The sequence below is a fragment of the Drosophila suzukii genome, chromosome X, assembly GCF_043229965.1.
Source record: "Drosophila suzukii chromosome X, CBGP_Dsuzu_IsoJpt1.0, whole genome shotgun sequence".
Lineage (NCBI taxonomy): Eukaryota > Metazoa > Arthropoda > Insecta > Diptera > Drosophilidae > Drosophila > Drosophila suzukii.
This window is the reverse complement of record NC_092084.1, coordinates 21,692,998-21,718,219: the sequence shown is the minus strand read 5'-3', so window position 1 is coordinate 21,718,219 and position 25,222 is coordinate 21,692,998. Positions and strand designations below refer to the sequence as shown.

Here is a 25,222-nt window from a genome sequence, read left to right as displayed (position 1 = left end):
GCGAATATCTGCATCGTTAGCTTTTACATATATACTCGTATATATATATATATATATCGTTTATCTTTTAATATTTTACAATTTTTTGTTTTGTTTTGTTTTGTTGAATAAGTCTTAGCGTTTGTTGTGTTTACTTCATATATATTTACTATATAGATTTTGTTTCGTTTTTTAGTTTCATTATGTATTAAAAATATTTAATTTTTTTGTTTTCACGTTTTTCAATTGGTTTCACGTTTGTTTTGCGTTTGCATATCAAAAAAAAAAGTTAAAAAACGAATTAAACATTAAAGTAGCTAAACACTAAAACTGTTTCGTAAGACATAAGTGTTATATAAAAAAATATGCGTATGTATATCCCATATTATATATTTATACGTAATGGGCTTACTTTTATTTTACTTACATCGAAACTTTCATTAGCTTATCAATTAAACGTACATAATTCAATAGCGTTTGCTTAAGAAGAGGGTAAAACACAATCATGCTCCATAAATTAGATCTTGCATATAAAAATAGCAAAAAAAAAATATATAAACGAATAATAGTAGTAGTAAATTTATCGATAAGATTGATTAAATGATGCTCATTAAAATTATGCGCAGTTTTTTATGAAATTTACAAAAAGTCGTTTAAATAATGTTTAAAGTGTTCTATAGGTAATATATATATATATTTACTTGTTTCACGTTTTACTTGTTTTCTTTCCTTTAGGTTTTTGTTTTTATTTTGTTTTTTTTTTTTTTCTAAGAACAGCCCAACAGTGTGTTTTTTATTATTTTGTTTACTCCTTATAATCATAGGTGTGTATTGTATATATAAGTGTGTGGTGTGATTTCTAGTTTTTTATGTATATATATATATATCTATATTGTTGTCACTACCAATTTCATTACGTTCTGACTCGGGGTGCTGAGGTTAGAGCTGTGTGAGGAGGAGGAAACGTTTTCACGGATGCCACGAAAGAACAAGGACACACCAATAGATACAAGATACATTTAGGCGACATAAAGGACACGATTCGAGGGGAAACAGGTGGTTGGGCCCTAGTTTAGTCTATCAAAGTTGGCTTCAGCTATTGGTTTCATTATATACAATTCCAAAATGTCTGTTTTAAATTTTAAACATAGCTAAGATGCTCTCGGTAAAATTAAGTTTTAAAATAAAATCCTATTGTAAGTCTAAGGCTAAAGGTTAAAATCAAAAATCCAATCTTTTTTGTACAATTTTTAAATATGTGTGCTTTATTTTTGTTTGCAGCCACAATTGTTTTGTTTGAACTGTTTTGAAAATGTCTAAATAATTTTGTGTTGGACAAAACTTCAACTAGATATTGTCAAGTCTACATATGCCGTCCCACTCTGTTGCCCCTCAGCATCTCTAACTCCCTCTCTTTCGATTTCCTGCTGCTGTTGTTTCCTCATTAGTTAATTCTTTTGTTTTTGTTTAGTTAAAGCCTTTTTCTTTTTGTTTTTTATACATATTTCGTTTGCCTAGCTTGGGCTTCTTGTCCAACAGCCAGATGTGTTAGTTGCTTAAGCTGCATGTGCTGCATGTGCTGCATATGCTGCTGATGTTCCTGATGTTGCTGGTGCTAGTGTTGCAGCTGCTGCATTTAGTGTTGCTGTCAGTAGTAGCCCGGATTGCCGCCGGCAGCACTGCTCCCATTGCCTCCTGGATAATGCTCACTGGCATAGTAGAGGCTCCTCTGTTGCTGCTGCTGCTGGTGGAGATGCTGCTGCTGCTGTTGCTGCTGCTGCTGAAGTTGTTGCTGCTGGGATTGCAACGGTGGTGGCAGCACTGAGGTTTGGTAGAGCTGCTGCTGCTGCTGCTGATGATGCTGCTGATGTTGCTGCTGCTGCTGGCGATGAGGCGACTGTTGCTGCTGGACAAGATGCGGATGCGTATGCGGATGTGGTGGTGGTGGCTGCTGTTGATGCTGGGAGTGTCGCCGGTAGCCAGGATAGCCGTAGACCACGCTCGTGCTGCTGCCGGGCGGTAGTGCTGCTGCTGCTACTGCTATTGCTGCTGGCCGCAGGTGCGACGCCGACGCCGAGGACGACGCCGGCAGTCACAACTAATCTTCGTCGCTAAGGGCATCGTACTTGGACAGCAGCAGTGGCTTCGATTCGCTGGCCGCCGCCGCCGCTGCTGCAGCGGCCACCACAGCAGCTGCCGCCGACGATGGATGTTGGATCGACTGGGCAACGCTGCCGCCACCGCCGCCTCCTGGTCCGCCACCGCCACCGGGGCCACCTCCTCCCACTGAGACACCACCTGGTCCGCCTGCCATACCGCCGGATCCGCCGCCCACCACCAGGGACACCCCACCGCCGACAGCTCCCAGCTCACTAAGCGCATGCGCCGCCTTGGCCTTGGCACTCAGATGGCCTGGTGGCGGAACTGCCTGGTGCGCCAGCTGCAGCGGCTGCGGTGGTGGCAATCCTCCGGCTGCACTGGGCACAGTCAATGCGCTATAGGGGAATGCATAGGTGCTGGGAGCATAGGCTCCGGCCGGCGGATGATACGGCGAGTGATGACTGTTGGCTCCCGACACCGTGACCGAGACGGAGCCCGCCGAGCGCCGTCCACTGGCATCCACTACCTCGTACTGGTTGGGCGTCTTGCGCGACACACTGATCTCTGGCGGCGGCGGCGGCTCCTTGCTGCGGTGCTGCAGCTCCATGGCAGCGGCATGGGCCACATGGGCCACGTGCGCCACATGGGCGGCATGGGCGGCATGCGAATGAGCCACCATATCGGCGGTCACTTCATCATCCGAACGCACCTCCACAGTTCGGTTCTTTCCATAGCTAATATCATCGCGCATCACCTCGGCGATGCGAGTCTTTACATAATTGTCAATGGTGGTGGAACCGCCGCCCGATCCGGGTCCTCCGCCGCCGGGTGGTCCACTGCCACCGCCGGGCGCTCCCCTCTGCTCCGGCAGCACAACGCGGCTGGGTATGTAGAACTGTCCCGGCTCGCCACCCGGCGCCGCAGCTCCCATCACATGGTGCAGCATCAGGTCATGGCTATACTTTCGCGGACTGACCGCCTGCGGCATTCGGATAATGTTGCGTCCATCCTCGCCGGGCGTGTTGGACCTGCCGGCGCCACTTCCTCCGCTGCCCGGACCGCCCGGAGCTCCGCCCTGACCTCCACCGCCGGGCGCTGGAGGTGGATGATGCTGCTGGGCATGGTGTTGTTGCTGCTGCTGTTGCTGCTGCTGGGCGTGATGTTGCTGCTGCTGCTGCTGGACATGTTGCTGCTGCTGCTGCGAAAGATGCTTGGCTTCCTCCGCCTTCTGCTGCATGCGACGATTCTGCTTCCAACGATCCGGCGGCAGGATGGACTGCGTCTCCTGCAAATAGGCCATAAAGGGTGGCGTGGGACGCAGATGGGGATTGGTCACGTAGTCGTTGGTTATTATCGAATCAGTTAGCTCGCCAAAGGTAATGCTCTTGGTATGAATCTGCTGGGGACTCGGAGCTGAGCCGCCAGCCTGGGAGGTCGGAGTCCTCAGCTGGCCATGCACGGATCTCGATTGCGACGATTGCGATGGTGGTGGCTGAGATTGCTGCTGCTGCTGCTGCTGTTGTTGCTGCTGTTGGGCAACTGCTGCGGCTGCCGCCGAGATTCGCTCCTGATCCAAGTCAATGTTGATCACACTGGGCGATCCCGATGAGCTGGGCTTGCCATTGTTCTCCGCCGTCAGCAGGGAGACGGCTCCGCCTTCGTGCGGCTGGCGATGATCGCGCACATACATCTGATGGAGGACATTGGCTGGCGAGGATCGGGTGCCGGCACCGCCGCCTGATCCCGAGCCGCGTGGCGGCAGCGGAGCGTGGACGAAGGTCGGGCGCGGGAACTCGCGACTTGGACCTGCTGTTGCGTCGTTGGTGCGATTGATCTCGTGCTTGATGATGGCGTCTATGAGACTCTGGGCACTCAGTTGTCCGGGCGTATCCTCTGGTGCTGGGCCGCCGTGTGCCTGACGATAGTACCTGCGGGGGTGAAATGTGATTAGTCAACTGCTGGATATTTTTAAAAAACATATGAACCAGGGGTCATTAAAAATATTAGTATAACCTAATAATATTTTACTGTATCTTTAGCTTAAATAGACCACTTTTTCTAATTTAAATTCTTTCACACACATTAAAAAATATGCAGATTGAACGAGTATATCAAGGAAGGCGCTTTATAATATTAAATAAAAAACCGCGAGTTCTTCAGGAGATTATATAATTACTCATTACTGAAGGCGCTTTATCATACAAGCGAATTAACAGCGAGTTCTTTAGAAAACAATTCATTTACATTTAAGGCGAATAATCATTCAAAATGAAAAGCAGCGAATTCTTCAGAAGATGCTGGCCATTTATTTATAAAACAAAAACTGATGGCATTTTATCATATGTACAAGATGAAAAACAGTGAATTCATTAGACAATCAAATCCATTTATAGTTACTTATATAAAACGATTACTGATTGTCATGCTAAATTAAAAACCTCGAGTTCTTTACAAGATAATGGTAAACTATTTATATGCTGATATTATAGAATCACTAAAGGCGCTTTAGCAGATGTTCAATATGAAAAACAGCGAATTCTTTAGAAGAATGTTGAGGTTATGTTCGTACTAAGACTGTAAACTCAAAAGAATCAACTGTTATTTACAAGCTTTGCTATGAACTCTTGAAGAACATCTGTTAAAGATCCCTTTCACCGATGGTATTTCCAAGATACTGTTTTATTAGAGGATCTTATTTAGCAATCAACTTACGCGTCTCGTTCGCGGTCTGGGATCGAGCGTGGTGGACCCGTCTCTGGGACGGATGCCCGCATGAATTGGCCGGGCGAAGGCCCTCCGCCGCCGGCGCCGCCTGGCGCGTTCACCACACCGCCGGCGAACATGCGCTCCATCCGACGACTGTCCCGCTCCCGCTCCTCGGCCACCACGCGCCGCTCCCGGTCCTGCTCCCGCCGTTCTCGTTCTCGCTCCCTTTCCCTTTCCCGCTCACGGTCACGTTCACGCTGCTCTCGCTCCCGCTCCCGTTCCCGCTCCCGTTCGCGCTGCTCTCGTTCCCGCTCCCTTTCCCGCTGCTCGCGGTCACGTTCGCGCATCCGCTCCTGATTCTGCAGCATCTCCCTGTCCCGTTCGAGGTTATGGTTGTGCTGCTGCTGCTGCTGATGCTGCTGGTGGCGCATCACACGCTTGGCATTGTCCATGTGCCGCTGCATGTCCACCTGGGCGGCCACATTGAGGCTGCGATAGTGCTGCTGCTGGGCAATCTGCTGCTGCACCAGGGTGTGGTGATGGTGCTGCAGGGCGAGATCGCGATACCGCTGATCGTGATGAGCAGTTGGCGGCGGTGGCTGGGCCACACCGACCACAGCATGTGGTGGCAGCGGTGCGGGTCCGGGTCCAGGTCCTGGTATTTGTCCCGGCGGCGGAGCGGCGCCCGGTGACTTGTCATCCTTTTGCGACGGCACCGGCAACTGGGGCTGCTGCACGGCCACGTCCACGAAGGAGGCTAGGGCATCGTGACCACCTATGAGGGATGGTTAAGAACATGGATTAGTTTCTGGTCAGGATCTGTGCCAGTGGGCTGATTTAAGCAAACTTACTTGGAGCATATTGATAGGGGGACACAATGTGCATGCTCCTCGGCGGCGGAGCTGCCGGGGATGGGGGCTTGGAGCCCGTGTTGTGCCGCTGGATTACCCCCTGTCGTTGCGGCGGCGGCGTGCGATGCGGACTTGGAGTGCTGGATAAAAGGGAAAATAAGGAATTAGTTGTAGTTTCACAAAATAATTTGGAAAAACTACAGAATATAATGTACAGATGTATTTATAGCTACAAAATATAGATAGGAGGTCAACTTTGGTAAACTACCTACAAAATCCATAAGTTAAAGAGGTTTCTAAGAAATACACAAATTCTAGGGTAAGAATAATTAATTGATTTTCATGTATTGCCTACAAAACTTACTAAGGAGTTACCTAAAAATTATATACTATATATATACTTGTAGATTCTTCTTCCTAAATATTTATTTTGTTTTTAACAATGTAGAAATAATTATAAAATTGGTTATTATTTATTTTCAACAGGTGTAATAATTATAAAATGTGTTATTTTTTATGACCTTGATGTTCTTTGGCAATTATATAAGGCCTTTATATTCTTTGGCGCTTTTAATATTTTTATTTGCTTTATTCCACAGGTGCCACTTTAATTTTTTTTCTTTTAAAGTATTTTAAATTTTTACTAGATTTTTAATAATCAATTTTCTTGATCCTTTTTTAATAGTGGTCAAAGCAAACTTTTTTTCTTTCAAAGCTTTTTAAATGTTTACTACATTTTCATTTATTTAATTTAGCCTTAGCATTTTGTATTTTTCATTTGAAACAGGTGTCTCTAGAACCTTTTTTCTTTAAATTGATAACTGCAGTTTTACTTAATTATTTTTGCCTGGTTTTCATTTGTAAAAAACAAACATAATTTAAGTTTATAAAGTAGTTCATCTACTTGATTTCGTTTTTATTCATTCGTTTTAATTTCAACAGGTGTCACAGCAACCTTTCTTCTGTTGAAGTCCTTTAATTGTTTACCACATTTCCAGTTATTTTATTTATGGCTTAACATTTCTTGATTTCTTTTTTCAACAGGTTTCACTGTAAGCTTAATTTCACCACTTATTTATTATTGCCTTTGTTTTTATTTGTGGAATTAAATCATTGTTTTTTAAACTAGTTCATCGTTTAGATGTCACTTTTATTCATTCGTGTTATTTCCCAACAGGTGTCACACTGCAGTTGTTTATTTTATGGTCAATTTGTTTCGCCAAGGTCAGTAAACAATTATTTTGATTAATGTGAAAAACATATTACTCATCCGCATGCTTTTTGTATTTATTTAAAATTAACTTCTTAATTTTGAAGTTTTCGAAAGTGAAAGTGCGGGAGAGCGAGCTCTTGTGTTCAGCTTTTGTGAAATTTTCCAAACGTGAAAGATATATTTTCGGACTGCCCACTGATTTTCGGGAGCTTTTAATCTGCTCGCAGTCACGACTTTTTCCGCATTGCTCTCATTTGCATGGCGTCCCTGTTTTACAGGATAACCTTTAACATGATTTTAACCAAAGTCCAAAGTCCGATGGCGGATGGACAGCTCGTCCAAATGTGGAGAATTATGACGCAGATGATATGCAAGAGTGGAGTGCGTAGGCCACACTACAGTGCTCTTTCAATAGAACACCATATATACTACATATACTATATATGCCAAACTAGGGGGGATGGTGGTTGCAAACCAATTGGCACAACATTAATCCTTTCATGGAGCAGGCACTGTACTTTATTAGTTGAAATGGGTCAAGTTCTGTTAAGCTGGCCATTTTGACCCACTGCACAATTATACATGACCATAATTGACATGTTGTTCTGGATGGCCAATGAAATCTGAAGAGCTTTTAATTGCGTTGCGTTTTAACAGATTTTTACATTCCACACATCGGATGGCATTGGAGTTCTCTTGTTTTTCACTTCAATAATTAATATTCAATTAATATTGATATTCAATTAGTATGTAAAATTAAAATTGCAATCAAACTTTGGTTGTCAGGAAACAAAAGCTCAGGCTAGTCCTTGGGAAATATGTTTTAAACAATGTGGCAATTAATAAATAAATAAATTAATTAAATAATTTATTAATTTAAATTTGATTATATCTAGTCTAATATCACAGATTCATATAAAATAATCCCGGAATCACTGATAAAAAAAATTAAATGGTAGATATAATTAAATAAAAACAGCAATCGTATTGAAAAATACTTTAATTGATTATGAAATTGAATACGAAATCAAAATCAAAGTTTTAAATTCAAAAATTAGCTTCAACTGTTCAATTTAATATTTACATATTTAAAATTAATAAAAACAACTATCGTATTGAAAAATGCTTTAATTGAATATGAAATCTTTGGATTCTTGAACTAACTTCATTTTTTAAATTTATTATTTACGTGTTACAAAATTAATAAAAAAAAGCTATTATAGTGGAAAATATTTTAATTTAATATGATATCTTCAAATCCCTATATTAACTTCAGTTTTTAATTGAATTTTTTCATATTTAAGATGAATAAATCCAGCTATTGTAGCGGAAAATGTGGTTTTTTAATATTTGAATTGAATCTGAAACCTCTGGACCTACTACATTTTTTTATCAGTGTATTATATCACATATCTTTGAATGCAAACCTAGCCTAACCTAGGGATCCCTAGTAAAGCCTCCCATTTCCCATCTCCACTCACCTGTTGGCATGATCTGCCGGCGACGCGCGACTGGAGTACTCAGGCCTTCCCCTGGGCGCCGACTCTTTGTCCCCGCCGTAGGCGAATCCCCCGGCGCTGCCCACGCTGTTCCGCGGCGAGGGCGACTCCTTGTCGGAGCCACCGCCTCCGCCGCCGCCGCTGGCACTGCTGCCGCGCGACATGTTGCGCTGCTGCTGCTGCTGTTGCTGCTGCTGCTGGCCCTGCATCTGCTGCGAGGTGATGTAGTCGTGCATCACGATCTGCCGCGTGCTCAGCACCGGTGCCTGCTCCACAACGCCGCTGAATGGTGATCGGGCATAGGGCGAACTCACACCCACTCCATAGCCCTGTGGCGGTGGTGCCTGCGGCGATGATTGCTGCGGTGGCGGCGGCAATTGCTGATTGCCACCCGGCTGCTGGGCGGGACTGTGACGCTGCGAGCTCTTGTAGTAGCTCTCGTAGGCCCGCTTGCTCTCCAAATGATGCGGTGGCAGGTGCAGGGGTGTGCCTTGCGTTATCGAACCATGTTTGCCGCTGCCACCTGGGCCACCGGGTCCTCCGGCACCCACACCCTCGGGCGTCGTCTGCCTGACCAGGCCATCGAACTTGGGACTCAGCAGCGAGGAGGATGAGGCTGCAGCTGCTGCTGCTGCCGCCGCTGCCGCATGTACGATCTGAATCTGTTGCTGGGCTGCATTAGCCGGCGTTCCATGGGTTATGGAGCCGCTCTTCACCAGCAATTGCTGCTGTGCAGCCGCTTGTTGCTGCTGTTGTTGCTGCTGCTGTTGCTGTTGCTGCTGCTGTTGTTGCTGTTGCTGCTGCTGCGATGGCGAGTGTCCGTGGCTGGGATGCAGGTGGTGGGGACTCAGCTTGGGCGGCGCCTTGGACACACCTCGGCTGGAGGGCGGTTGTGCCGGTGGCGGTTGTCCAGCTCTCGGCGGCAATTGACCCTGGCCGGAAATGGAAATGGGCACGGGACCTGAGCCAGGTTGCACGTACAGAGTGCTGCCGGGCAAGCCTGGCAGTCCTGGCATCACACCGGGCACCTTGAGCAGTCCGTGCGGCGGTGTGGGATACAGATACGAACTGGGCGCCGCCAGCGAGGGAACGGTGACGGTATCGCCACGATACATGCCCGTGGAGCGGACAATATGCTTCATCGACATCGTTGGCGGCGGCGGGCCATGATGGCGATCCGAAGAGGAGGAGGGTCCTCCGGCTCCAGAACCACCGGATGATCCGCCGGCTCCCGTGTGCGGTGAGTGGCCATCGCGCGGTGGCTTCTTGATGCTCAGATCGAGGGTCTGTGGCTCCGGTTCCGGCACTTGCAGCTGCGAGTGTTGCGGATGCTGCGCCAGCGACGGATGCTGCGGATGAGCCGGATGCTGGGCATGCGACGGATGAGCAGGATGCACCGAATGCTGCGGCGGCGGTGGAATGCCACGTTGCGGATGCGCCGTTGGCACATTGTAGATGATGGTCTCCGGCGGCGTGGGTGTCGAATGGGCTGACGAACCGCCACCGCTCTTCGATGATCCACTACTGGAGCTCTTTACCACCGGCGTTATGGTGGCCTTGTCCACTCCACCTACTCCACCGGCGGCTGTGGCATGGGCCATGAGCCCAGGATGACCCAGTTGACCCACCACACCCAGGTGAGAGTTGACCACCGATAGGGTGGCCAGACTATCGCTGGTTCCATTGTTGCTACTGCTTGTCGGTGGCAGCGGATGAGCCGGTGGCGGTGGCGGCACTGCAGCTGGCCGGGATGGTAGCTTCTGCACGGAGGTACCATGGGGCAGACCACTTGCTCCCGAGGTGGGCGGCGGTGCTCCGCCGGACTGCTGCTTTAGGATATTCGGATCCTGGCGATATTCCCGCACAATGGTCAGCTCCTTGCGTTCCAGATTATTGGCAGATTGTTGTTGCTGCTGTTGCTGTTGCTGCTGCTGGGATGGGGATTGGCTTTGTCCTTGAGCCTGCCCCTGACCCTGCTGCTGACCCTGCTGCTGCTGACCTCCTTGTCCGCCCTTGGGCTGCGGACCCTTGTGCTTCAGCGAACGCTCAATCACCGAGAATACGCAATCCTGCACATTGTTGACCGCCTCGCGTCGCATGCCCATCGGTCCATTGACCTGCTGACCAGGTGGTGCTCCACCCGGTGGCATTCCTCCCGCCACCATATTGCCCACCGGCGGCTGCAGTCCGGCCACATTATTGGCATGTCCCACATGCCCATGTCCACCACCGCCATGGCCATGGAACAGGACCTTGGGACTCTGGCGATTGGCCGGCGAGTTCTCGTTCTCCTCATCCGCCGTTTCCGTGGCCGAGGAGTCGTACTCCTCGCTGGTCTTCTGCTTCTTGGGTGCCTGCCCGGCGGCGGGGGGCAGCAGGCGATCATTGTCACCCGCCGGCGCAGCCACGCCCGCCGATCCCGCCTTGCCGCTCATCCGTGGTGTGATAATCAATGGCGTGCTGTTGTCGCCTCCTCCTCGAGGAGTCGATGTGGCCTTCTGTTGCGGAGCTGGCGGTGGCTGGGGCTGCGATAGTTGCTGATGTTGCTGCTGCTGCTGCTGCTGTTGTTGCTGCTGCAGCTGCTGTTGCTGTTGCTGCTGCTGCTGTTTGACCAAGGTGAGGGATTTGTGGCGCTGTAGATTCTCTGGACTCTCCACCGATGCCGTATCCGAACCACCCGGCTCCCGTTCGTCACACGACGAGGTACTGACATCCGTCTCATCGCCACAACTTCCGCTTCCGGCTCCGCCACCTGAGCCATCCGTGAGATTCAGCTGCGGATCCAGCTTGCGGCGGATGCGCATCAGGCAGGCCGAGCAGCAGCGGGTGGCATGCGGGGGTATCTGGAATTCGGCCATCACCGGATCGCGAATGTCGGGCGCCAGTTCGAAGAGGCGGGAGGGAATGTTCCGCAGACGCTGGGCCCGATCCTTGGGATTGGGGCACGTGGGCAGCGGGCAGTTGGGATAGCGGCTGCGCACCGATTTGCATTGGCAGCTGTTGCAGACGCGGGCTCCGGCCGGAATCGTCTCGTCGGGAATGCCGTACTGCTGGCCACGTCCCTTCTTCAGCGGTCGGGTGCGCGGACACGCCTCCGCCTTGCACACAAAGCAGCTGGCCAGTTTGTCTGTGGAGGAGTGAGGAGGGCAAGAATCCAAGGTTAGTAAGTGGGCACAGGTACACTTGGAAAAATATTCAACAAGACCGGCATGTATATTTAATCTTTCAACTATATTTTCAAAAAATCTTTAAAAAAAATACCACACAAATTTTATAAAATATATTATGTTCGTAACTCGAAATATTTTCAAAAAAATATAGAATCGGAATAAGAACTTGAGAATTATAAGTCCACTGTATTACCATAAAGAAATACTGTATGCAAAATATGATCCTTCAATCTTTGAACAATCTAATCTCTTTGAAAAAATTGGTTGAGAATTATATAATTATTATGTTTATATGTTAAAATATTTTCAAAAATATTGAATCGGAATAAGAAGTTGAGAATTATAAGGACACTGTTTTACCACATTTAAATACCATATGCAAAATATTACCGTCCGATCATTGAACAATCTACATTCTTTGGAAGAAGTAGTTGGGAGTTATAAGCGTACTCTTTTATCATATTGAAATTTTACAATATGAACCTTCAATCTTTGAACAAAACACAAGTACACTGTATTTCAATATTAAAATATCATATGCAAAATGTATTACCTAAAAAATGATAGCAAAAAAACCTTATTTCCACAATGAGTACTGTCATTATTATATGTAAATGACTTTTAAACACTAGGAAACTTAAAACAAGGTAGGTAAAAATTTAATTATTTATTACATTACGTATTACTTTACTTTGTTATAGGAATATTAAACATATTGTAGAAAAATTAGTAGTTGAGAATTATAATGCACACTGCATTTCCATATAGAAATATCATAGGCAAACTTAAAAACTTCAGGAACGTTAGTAAACAATCGAATTTCCTTAACTATCTCAAATTAGTATTCATATTATTATTAAATTCTTTTATAAATTATTTATTTATTTCATTACTAACACCTAAAGTCATATAATATTTTTTAGAGTGTAAGCAAAAGTTAAGCAAACACATTAAAAAATGCGATTTAATTAAAGCTACTGGTCAGGAAAAGTGGGGGGTGGATGGATGGAAGTCTGGGAAACAGGGAGAAGGGGATCGCTTTCATTAAGCCACTTAACAAATAATGAGCAGCAGCCAATTGAATATTTTAAAACGCCTTCCACCCAGCAGCTTTCAACGGGAAAAACGGCAGGAGGGGCACAAGGATGCGGCTCAGGACGATTGCTGATGGATGGATGGATGGATGGTTGGAATGGCAATAAATGGGAGAGGGATGCTTTGGGATCTGCATATATGGTGGATTACTATTGAACAGGGTAAACCGTATGGAAAATGTAAAAATTATGATTTTAACAGCTTGTAAAAAACATATTTTGAAGTGGGAAAACACCCAGGCATTAAAAAAAAAAAAACAAATATTAAAAATCCAATCCACTCATGCATATATTTTTAAAACTTTGATATTTGCTCTCAACTTGAAAATTAATTTTAATCCCTTTGGATCAAACCTCAAGATATACCCTCAAGTTATGGCTTCAAAATGGATTATCACAGGAAACAACACACCCCTGACCAACCGGAAACGCAAAAACCCACCACCACCAAATGAAAATCCTGACTCGGTGGCAATTTCTGTTTGTCTTAGTTTTTGTTTAGCCACTTTAATAATTTTAAAATTTTAATGATGTGCAAATAGAGCGGGAAAATGCGCTGAGGGGGCAAACACAATTGCGGCATTTAACCAAAATCAATGTAATTAAAATAAAGAACAGGGGGTGTGGTGGTGGTTTAATAAAGAATAATTGTAGGTAAAATCAATCAGGGTTTTAAATGTCAGTGGAGACGACGACGACTGCTGACCAAACAGAGAAGAGTCCTTTTCGTCCTTGTGGGAGAGAAAAAAAAAAAAAAAAAAAAATCATCCCACCAACCTCTACTTCTACTTTCTCCATAGCCTGCCCGTATTTCGCGAATCTCAGTGGAATATGAAAATACATCAAAGTAGCCTCTCCACTTTGCACCACCTGCCCCACACACACACACATACACCACCCACCCACTGAACCACCCATTCCACCCACTTTATAAGTTGTCCAAGCTGAGGAGTGAAAAAAATGATGAGTAAAAATGCTTTTTGAGCGTTAAAATTTTAATAAGCCACTCATTTTAATTTTGATTGTTAAGCGTTGGGTGGGGGAGGGGGTCGAACAGGTGGATCGGTTAACTGGGGGTTGGGTGTCCCATTTTAACCCCACCACACAGACACCCCACACACACACACACACACACTCGACTGTCTGTGCCCGCAAAAAATGTGACGTCAAAATGTAGGCAACCTTTTTTTTGGTTTTTTCTCAACTCCATTGAAAAAGCTCAATCAAATTGCAATTATAGATTGCAAATTAAATAAAAATCACAAAATAAATATTTAATATTAATAAAAGTAACAACAACAAAACCAGAAAGAGATCAACAAATAGCGGCCAACCAAAAAAATGTTGTAAATCAAAATGAAACCAAGTTCAGATTTAATAGAAAGAAAATAGGTGATTATGGGATACTCTAATACTGTCTTTCTGCCTTAGAAAATAATAAATTTAAAGAATTCATTAAGTTGAATTTAAATAATATGTTTATAAGTTACCACTTTAAGACATTTTTTTTATTTCGTATTGTTTTCATTATTGTTATGAATATTTTCATTTCATTTTTAAATTAAAACAATTCTTAAATTTTTTAGTTCTCTTAAATACAGTTTAAATCTGTTCTGTTAAGCAATATTTTCCAATCATTTTCATTTCATTTATTATTGTAAATATTTCCATTAAAATATTTTGTAGGTAAATCCTATGAATTCCTTAATAATTTGAAATACATGGCTTAAGCTAAATGTTTAAATGTGTTTAATCTTAAAACATTTACCATTTCAAGCAATAATTTCCAATATTTATTATTGTGAATAATTTCATTAAATTATTTAAAATTCAAATTTTAAATCCTTTTAATTTTTTAATAATTTGAAGTAAATTTCTTAAATTAAATGTTTAATTAAACATTTATCATCAGAAGGTGCCACCGTAAGTAAAACAACATTCGAAATAAAAATGAATTGAGACTCCGGGACGTCAATATGTGGAGCACATGCCACAACGCAGGTGAAAATAGCCATAAAACAACAGCAACACCAAATAAATTAATTAATAAAAAGGCAATTGGTCGACACCGGAGGTTCAGAAACCCTCCAAGCCCCCAAAAACCCCCTTCCGCCGAAAAGAAAAAGAGGAAAATGGGGTTGACGCTGAGGTTTGCGAGGCAGGGGCAAGGGGGTCGAGTGCCCGGGCAAACGTTTTTTATTATTTAATTTTGATTTTAAAATATTCTGTAAATATTTAATACACTTTGGCGATGGCAGCAAAACAAAAAAAAATGAAGGAAAAGAATTGCCAGAAAAACCGATTCATATGCATCACGGTTTAAGGATAATTCATTTTAATAGGTTTTTAAGCCATAAGAAGATTTCCCTTTCAATTTGAATGCTATATAATATTAATAAAATAATAAGTTATTTAATAGTGTTTTTTTAAGTGCTCTCTTACTTATTCAATTATAAACCAACCACAAATAATGGAATAATTAACTGGCCTTCATTTTGATGGGAACTTATATGTCCACCGATCAAATGTCAGGCACAATTGATGTCCTGTGTTGGCAATAACACACAGTTCGACAAAATGAAGTCAGGTGTAATTAATGCATATTAATGGAAATTTGTGTTAATTAAATGTGATGACCCACACAAGAACACAGTTCACCATGGCCTAAACTTTCCCGATTCCTTCTTATACGCCAAATAATATAATATATACACAGCATACTTATATGGGCGACAAGTTGGCCCCGAGGGAAATTCCCCATTGCACTTGCTTTAAAGTAATTCAATCAAATAATAACAACAAATAAGTAAAGCAAAGATGAAAAATCGAAAACTGTGATATGAATTTCCGTTCAGCTATTTTTTTTTCATATTTTTTGTTTGCTGACCAGCATCGTTCGTTGTCGTCAGCGCGGCTCTCTTTGCATTTCGATCAATTTTATTAATAATTCAATCAGTCAAAAAATTATTTGAACCGCCCCAAAGGAAAACAAAAAAGTTTCGACGCCGCAGCAGAGGAAAAGCGGAATGGGGGGAGGGGGGGGGGGGGGGGGGGGGGGGGGGTTGAGGAGAAAGTATGGAGAAAGGAGGAAAGAGGAAGTTGGCATTGGGCTCGAGGTTTTGGCTTTCTCTGGTTTCTTGGACCACTGAGAAAATATTTTCTACAATATCATAATCTTTCAAAAAGCTTTCAGTTTTTAAGGGTTAAAAAAAATTTTTTTTTTTATAATTTATAATGCCAGTAATATATTATATATTATTTCCAACTATTTATAGTTTATAATAAAAATCTCAACTCTTTGGATCCACAAAAATAATGTAAATTTGAGAAAACACATTTTTCTCTGTGTGCCCATCTTCTCTCTCATTTCCCAGTGACTTTTCTACTTTGATTTGTGCAGTCGCGACTTTGGAGACAGAGAAAGAAGAAAGAGAGAGAAGCAGATGAAACGTGGAACATTGGGAGTTATTTGCACAGTAAAGAAATATAAAAAAAAAATATCAAAACCAGGGGAAAAAAGCGAAAACCAAAAGTAAATCAAAACGGCAAACAAAACAAAACGAGACGCAACGCCCACCCCCTTACTATCTTTCTCTCTCTCTCTTTATTTTCCTGACTCTATCTCTTTCGCTCTGCTCTCGAAAATGAAATAATTCCATTAGTACAATTTCTTTTGCAAGTACAAAGAGTAAATATTGAGGAGGTCTATGAAAATGGGGGAGGAGGGGTGGGCGATGGAGGGTTGGAATGGGGGTTGGTATGCGTGTGTGGTAGGCCTAATGTCTCTATTTGTGGTTAGGATTGTGTGTGTGATGCTGACCTAGTAAGTATCTCCCCAATTAGCATTCTATGTTCCCTTAATGCATTACACACAGATTACTTAACTCATTACCACCCGATTTCTGTCCTGGTTACCCTGAATTTTCGCCTTTTAATTTTCAAAGGTTAAGATACGCATTTGCATACTACCTTCCGTTTTACCAACTCATGACTCATGACTTTACCACTTCATGACATAGGTCATTACTACTTTTTCATTAATTCATTATCACTCGAACATAACACCACATTTTAATCCTTTAAAACCTTCTTTCCTTGCCACATTAGCAGGCCAATGAACAAATCAAAACAATTGGACAAATTACCACCTCGTTGCCTTACTTTTTTCCCCACCTCATTTGCATTCATCCACTGCATTAATTGTGCAATTAAATTTCGACCATTTTGGCAAATAGTTTTGGCAAATCAACAAATAGAAGCAAACACAAATTAACCCGTACCTCCTTTTTAGCCACTCTCTTTCCCACCCCATCTTTCTGTCCCTTTTGCACTCGTTGTATTTCCCACTGGATTGTGGACTCTGCTGCAGCAGCACAAAATTTCTGCACAAGTTACCAAAAATTTATTTAACTTTCAATTAGACAATTGAAAACAACAATTGATGAAAATGGAGAAGATGAGGAGGGCAGGTAAAGTGATAATACAGGGCCAAATGATTCCAAAGTGGGATCAAATGCGAGGTGGATTAATACGTTTTTGGAAATTTTGATTTGATTTGAGTTTTTAAAAAGTAATTAACATTTTTCATCAACTAAAACTAAATTAATTAAACTTTCTAAGATAGGGAAAAATGGATTTTATGTTTAGTATTTTTTATTTGGAACAGTATTATAATTTCGATAGTTCCATCTACTTAATGTTTAAATACTCAAATTATTATTCGAAAATGTATATCAAAACATGATTATTTCTAACTCCTAGGATATCCATTATTATACTCAAATACACATCAGTTTTGGACAATATCGAAAACGCAAATTCAATCAAATCTGGCACAACAACTAGAGCAACAATCAATCAATTTGGAGATAACAAGTGCTGCAACAACATCATCGGGAGCCACAGTTAAAACCAACAACAATGAAAATGCCGAAAGCGGCCAATTAAAAAATATACGCGAATCGGAACACAAGAGCAAGCAAAACGTTGGCAGGACGAAGGAAGGACGCAGGACACCACCGCTAATTAGCACCATGGGGAATTTGTTGTTGGCAGAGCGCAAGAAGAAGACGCAGCAGCAGCAGCACAACTTGCGTAAGCAGAAGAAGTCGAGTTGCCAACTTGTGCAAACATCAAAGAACAGCGAATTCAGTGGGTGAAAGTGGGCGGAAAGGGGGCTTCGAAGAGAAAGTGGGTGGGGTGGGGGGAGCACGAGGAATTATGGCATGCACATATGCAAAGGGAGAGGGGAAGTGAAAGGGGGGGAGGGAGTACAGCAGGATGAAAGCCCACAGTGAAAAAACTCTTAAGCTCGGTATTTTTCTTTTTTTAATATACTAACATTTGTTGGTATTTTTGGTATTTACTTGCTTTGTGGAATACCAATCATTTTGTTGTATTAATTTTCTTGAATATTTAAGCCAAACTTCTACTAAACGTGCTACTTATTCCTCTTAATTAAAGTTATTTCTTCATTTAATAAGAATTTCGCTAAAATAATTAATAGATATAAAATACCTAAAATATATAAATTTTCCAGTGTGGCCAAGCGAGCAGATAGTGAGCACCGTATAATTGTAAATACAGTTAATATGAACGTCGCTCGGCGGCAGAGGCAGCAAACGCTTTGCTTGGCACTTTTAATTTACGAAATGGTGTTGATTTAACGGCAAAGGCGGCACTGGCTCAAGAGAAACGGAGAAGGGCGGGAAAATGGAGCGAAATAAAGGCGGGAAAGCTGGAAAAGGGAAAGGTGGGGAAAGCAGCATCAGCGGCCAGGCAGAGCAGCAACACAAAAGAAAATTGAAATAACAACAAAAAAGAAAAGCATATTTTATTCCGGGCAATTGTGGCCGTCATTTCACTGGAGTCCTAAGAGTGCACATGTGAGTGTGCGTGTGAATACACTAAGAATAAAATGTTGAATTGTGCCAAAAATAAAAAAAGAAATACGACAAGCAATTAAGTTATAAAATGAAATTAAATACACCATTTCGTATTTTTTAGTATTTATAGATTCAGTATTTTTTCAGATCTATAAAAAAATTGATATTATAATTTTTGAAAAAAATTATTTACAAGGGAAGACTTGTTTTAAATTTTCTTAAGGATATTTCCATGAAAATACAAATTGTGTTTTGAAAAATGTCCTACTAATGGATATAATAATAAATATTATAATGAAATATAATATAATATATATTATTCTCTGTATATGAATCCTTTGCTTTTTGGACAACGATTTTCTCTGATTAATAACAGACAGAGAGAATCGCAGAGAAAAAGAAAGACAGAGAGAGAGAGGGGGAGAAAGATATAGTGCGCTAGCGATAATCAAAAGGGTGTGCAATTTTAATTGAGCAATTTAATTACATATGTAAGCAAAAGTCTCAGCCAGAACGAGAGGGGTATACAGCGAGTGAAAGAGAAAACAGTAGAAGAAACCACCCACCCACACACACACATACATAATTAGCAGATGCTGTTCCGCTCTTTACTTTCTCCTTTATCTCTTTCCCCCAGCCTGTGTATGTGTTGACTCCTTGGCTTTTTGTTGGATTATTTTTGGGGCTTTTTCGGTTTTTTTTGTCAGTTGAAGTTTAAGTTTAAGTTGGTAATTGGTTTGTATGCGCCTAGAAGCAAGCAACAGTTTTTTCGCCCATTTGGTTGCATTTGGACACAGTCTTTGAGTTTAATTTAAGTTTTAAGGGTTGCCAGGTACTCGAAAATTAGTTTAATACCAAAATTAAATACTAAATTAAATAAATTCAATTTAAAACCCCTTTTTCAAAACTTTTCCATCTTTTTACTCTATATCACTTGAAATTAAAAAGAATAATGCATTATAGTTATAAGCCCTAAGCTTTTCACTTTTTGACAACGGTAATCTGACCAAATCTGAGAAATGGCTCGTTAATATTACCTCTCCAACTCTTTTAATCTCTTTTGGGGATATCAACAATCAAAGCAAAGCAGTTAGACCCCCATTATCCAGTCCATTTCCCCATTGCACCTGTGTTCCCTTTATGCATTTCATGCGGGGCAATTAAAAAGACGCGTTTACCGCTACACTAAGAGAAATTTTGTATACTTGTAATGAGCCGGAAAGTGCATATCAGAATAAACGATCCTTAAAGTTGAAAACAAAATTGAAGTTTGTTACATCTAAATTTAAATGATAAATAACCATGATGAATAACAAGTAATGACACTATTAAAAATCTTTTCTTTTTAAAGACCTTTTCAGACAGAAATATATGATATGTATGTATATGATAAGATTTATATGATATTTCTTTTAGGAAACAAGTACCATCTATAAATGTTAATAAAGGTTATGTTCATATATTTGAATTTTCTATGCTGTTTGTTAAAAACCTATAGATTTTTTTCCATGTGCCCTTCACCGAAGTTGACACATTTCGAGAGGGCCGAAAAACTCTCGACCTGGCCAACGAATGGCGAATAATGGCGGCTGGATGGATGGATTTCAGATGGGGGGGAGGGGGGATGGATGGTGGGATATTGGACAGATGGATTGGATTCGAAAAGGGCGGCCTATAAACGTGGGGTGGGTGAAGCTTACGAATTGTGAAATGCGAGTGAGTAATTATGATTTACTAATTAGCAAACACACTCGCAGCGCAGAGCCGCAAAACTGACAAACTGCCAGGCAAACAAATTGGTTGCGGATGCGAATGCCGAGGGGGGGTGGGGTTGGGTAAAATGCGGATGCGAATGCGGATGCGGATGTGGATACGAAAGCGAATTGGCGGCTAATGCGCTGGACAAACAAAAATGAAACCCACACAGAAGAGGAGCCACAATCCTGAGACACACACACACTCACACGCAAAAGTCTATTAATTAGCTGCACCAACAGGGGGGTTCTGTAGCCCCCCAAACCCCTTCTATAACCCCTCCCCCCTTTTCCAGCGTCGTTGTAACGCGTGTAACGAGGATTTGCTCATCAAATTCGCTAATTGTTTTTGCTTTGGCCAGGCAGAGAACACACAACCCCCTCCCTTTTGCAAACCCCCTTCCAAAAAACCAGGGGTGTAGCAGCATGTGCGCGCGAGTCCAAACAATTAGCGTAATTTCAATTTTGTTCAAAATTTCATAAACGGCCGCCAGTCTTTTGCCAAGTGATTTTTGCAGACCCCCCCACACACACACCCCTTTACCCCTTCTTTGGCGTACGCCCCTGGGACATTGGGCATTTAAGCCGCTCTGCAACGCGTGTTGCATACTTTTGGCCGCTTTTTGACAGCCAACCCAGCGAGAAAAATGGCGCAAAACATCAAATTGCATTCGGCCGAAATGGGGAACAACAAAAGCCAGGCCAAAAATCAACCCAACCACTTCTTACTTCGTTTACTTTCCATCAGCATAATGCACAAAAGAGCAACAGGGAGAGCGATCACTTAAAATGCAATGAACAAATTAATAAACAACAACAATAACAGCGTGTCACCAGTTTAATTGCCCAAAGAGGATAGCACACACACATATATGTACAGATGGGGATAAAAAGATAGTAGTTGGGATATGGAGAAAATTAAATAGAAAAAAATACTTCAATAAAAAAAAAAAATATTTAAAAAAAAAATTTAGTTAAACTTTAAAACAGGTTTTAATTTATTTATTTTACAAAAAATATACAATACAGAAATTTTTAAAATAGTTTATTTTCTTACACAAGGGTGCCTCCTTACAGATTTCAATACGGTTTTAAAATCTCTTTTAAAGATGTCTAAAAGTATGCAACACCATATTTTAAGACCTTTTCCACTGCATACTCGTATAGTTGAAATGAAAAGTCTAAACCATTTTATTTGATTAACGCTACCAAAATAGAGGTACCACTAGTATTTTGTTGACAACTGTACACACATTCCTCTCTTTCCCTTGGCAATGCTTTCAAATTTAGTTTTTGGCGCGCTTTTTTCTGTGTTTTGGGTGCTCTACCTTCTTTTGGCTACCTTCCTTTTTTTCGTGTTTTTGGCTTGTTGTATAACACACAAAAAGAATTTTTAACTAACACAAAATGGCTGTTGATTTGCATGAGAATAGGGGGAGGGGGGCGTGGCAGGTTGGCGGAATGTACTATATACTCTCTGGGGTCCTGGCTGGGGATTAGTGCGTTATTCGGTTTCATCGCACCCTTTTGCCGAAAGTTCAATTGCAATCTTGTTGCCAATGTTGCTGTGTTGCTCTGTTGCTGCTGCTGTTGGGGTAAATATACACCACACAACAGAAAAACGCAGATTGTTCACTCACCGACTCTTTCCCCCTCAAGCATGCACTGAGAAAAATACAAATTTTCAATCGAAATAAAAACCTTTTTTGTTTTTCAGCTTCAGAAATTTGTAGTGCTTTTTTTGATAATTTTTCGGTAACTATTAATATAAAAAAAAAAAAAATTTTTTTTTATAAAAGTTTAGTAAAAAAAATTGAAGTAGTCGATCCACAGGCCAAACCAGTAATCCTACTGCTTCGAAATTTGGTCGAAATATTCTTTCTGTAGTGTAGGAAGTTGCTAATAAATGATTTCGCCATAGGCCCCTCCAATCAGCTTAAAATAAAGAAAGAAAATCCTACATTTTTTTTTAACATATGACGTGTTCGTTTTAAAAGTATTCTTAAATTCTTTAAGTACAATCTTTTAAGGGATCAATTCATAAGGCATAAAAGATAATTCTGCTTTTATTGTACATTTTCTTCAAGTGCATATGTCCTGCACATCCTGTCCGTTGGCTGCTGTTGCCTTTTGCTCTTGGCTTCGCTTGCTGTGTCTTTTTTACTGCTCTTGTTTTTCGGTGTGCGTTTGGTTTATTAATGTTGACCGTCAATTATGTTTTAATTGTCATAAAAGGTTTGTCCCTTTTGACTCGGAGGATAAAACCGTGGAGGGGGGGGATATGGAGGAATTTATGGTGGGTGGCAGGATATTCCCAGCATATGAGTGTGTTGGTGAGTAGAGTGTATGCAAACAATAAAATCCAACTGGGATAAGCTGCAACAGAGTGAGAGGAAAGATGGCGAGCGGAACAGAAGTTGCTTGTCAACATGGACAAAGCTGGATATGTTGTGTGTGTGAGTGTGAGTGTGAGTGTGTGCGTAAGCCAGTTGACAGGTGAGTGTGAGTGTGCGAGAGATGTTGCTGCTTCGATTTGGTTTTCCGGTTGTCAGGCAATTTGCCAACTTACTGCAAAGATCAGCACAAAGTGTAACCCACACAAAAGAGAGGGCAAAAGTGACACACACGCAACCAACGGATGGAATCTTTGCGCTTCTTTAACAACGTTTCATTAATTGAATTGAATTGCATGGCGACCGGACTGCATGTGACACAATTCCACTGTGCGGTCAAAAGTACAGTGGAGTGGGAAAAAAATATATACAATATAAATAAAAACCCATCGCATCATTACATTTTCACTTGATCTTCCACAATCTAAACCGATCTAGCATTCTGTTTAGTGATATACCCTTTAATTTTAAATAAATATACACTTTTCCAATAAAAAAAAAAAAAAAAAAAAAAAAAAATTGAATAAAAAATTCCTAGTTTGTAATTTAATATTACTGCTTACCCAGATCCTAAACTCAATAAAAATGTGTGTTACATACTGTAATCGAAAAAATATATTTATTTAAAAGCAGTAACATTTTTAAATAACTATCTTTTGAATGCAAAAAAAAAAAACACTCTTTGGAATTAAATTTCCCCGACAATAAGACCATTAACCAAAAAAGAATAAATGATAATTCCCAGTGTTTTTCCGGAAATAATTGAAAAATTGAACAACAAACCGTGGGATGAGAGGACAACACATAAATAAGGATGCAGTTGCAGGACTGGGGATTAATGCAACGTTTAAAAACATGTCAGATTGACGACATCAGGAAAGTGCACCTGAATTTCCAATTTTCCACTTTTTTAAACATGTTCAGTAGTACTTTTTACTCGTACATTTGTTGCCGCCGATGCGCTGATGCCAATTTATGAAATTTATTTTTTGCCTACGTTGTGATTATTTATTCAAAAAGTTGGCCTCGGCCAGCGTCTGGTGGTTCCACCACCACCATCATCATCATCATCATCGATTCCAACCATCTGCAGATATCCTGCAGCCAGGACTCTCTCTCTTTCTCTCTCTATCGGTGTAATTGCAATTGTTGTTGTCAGTGGGTGGGTAAATAAATTAATAACACAATTTATGCATGACGCACATTTATAATTACATTTGGAAATAATTTAATTAAAATTGTTAACGCTTGATTGAAGTTAAATCGAATCGAACAAGACAGACGGGGGACAGATAGTGGATGCGTGAGTGTGGGAGTGTGAGAGGTCCTTACAAAAAGCGACTTAATTAAATTAGCCCATCGAAAAAGGGACATATAATATAATAAAATGCCAACAAACTGACCAATTGCCATATCGGCCAACAGAAATCAGTCTGCCGCATAGGTTCATGTATTTTAGGAGTGTTTCCGGTACACGAAAAGGACATTCATATGACAGGTTACTCAAAAAGTTTGGGTGGTGCGGTTGCTCAAATAAACCGATCAGCAGTAACGGTAATTAAAAGCCAACCAAATGACCAAATAAGCCACACAAAAAAAAAAAAAAAGAAATGGGCAACGAGGACTGTGTATGCTGATGGAAATCTTAGAAAAATAATACAAGGAACATCAGTTACGAAAAGGAAGCAAGGTCGAAGCTAGAGATACCCTATAAGAAACCCTACGTCTTCGGAAAAAAATGAACTGGGTATTTTGTTATATATAATATACATAAATTCACATTTCGAAGTTCTGTTAGATTTCTAACTTCAATATTATATGATTTGCTAGGGTACTTAGCACATGTACCTATAGCTATAAATATAAGGACTCTATTTTTGCGAGTGACCAGTATGCAACGATTACTATTCGAAAAAAAAATATATATTTAAAAACCGAAATTCGGAAATAGCTCGTAGGTTATTGCTAAGAAAGGATTTTACAAAATTCCTGCCCGAAATATTTTAAAACATATCTCGAAGTTAGATTTCAAACTATAAAATACCAATATAATCTATCTATGTTTACAGAAAGGTTCAGGATTCTGCTTATTCGGGTTGAAATTAAAATATATGTTTAAAAACTGGAATAATAATTCGTATGCCATCGCTAGGAAAGGATTTTACAAAAGTACTTAAAAACCCAAGCAATATTTTGTATATCCCACAAATTCCAGGGTATTCCAGGGTAAGCGCTAATAGCTTATTGAGGATTCGAGCTGCAAGACCACAATACACAGACAGATAAGGCAAAAGCACATACTCGCATATGTAAGCAGTAAATCAACATGGGAACGCACACACACAGCTACATACTGTGTGTAAATATGTGTTGGTTATGCCCACAAATCAATTAAGTCGATTGAGGCAACATTTTCGGGTGGTAACACACACACACATACGCACAAGAAAACGGTAAAGAGTTGTTAAGCGTCCAAATGACACATGCAAATGAGGGGAGAAGGACTCAGAGGTGGAAAAGGACTCAAAAGAACCGCGAAGTTGAATCCACTGCATTCGGGTCAAAATGCAAAAAGGCA

At 41.5% G+C, this 25,222-nt stretch overlaps 1 protein-coding gene across 1 annotated transcript in view; it reads right to left on the bottom strand.

Annotated features, from left to right (window-relative positions):
* Nucleotides 1-2,070: 2,070 nt before the first annotated feature.
* The window catches only part of Smr (nuclear receptor corepressor smrter), a 74,744-nt gene continuing 51,592 nt past the window's right edge, over nucleotides 2,071-25,222 (bottom strand). The window contains exons 7-10 of the mRNA XM_036821389.3: nucleotides 8,331-11,475; nucleotides 5,637-5,776; nucleotides 4,792-5,560; nucleotides 2,071-4,007 (exon numbers count right to left, since the gene is read on the bottom strand). Coding sequence (XP_036677284.3) covers nucleotides 2,078-4,007; nucleotides 4,792-5,560; nucleotides 5,637-5,776; nucleotides 8,331-11,475 — 5,984 coding nt within the window. The 3' untranslated portion in view covers nucleotides 2,071-2,077. The remainder of the gene's footprint in view (nucleotides 4,008-4,791; nucleotides 5,561-5,636; nucleotides 5,777-8,330; nucleotides 11,476-25,222) is intronic.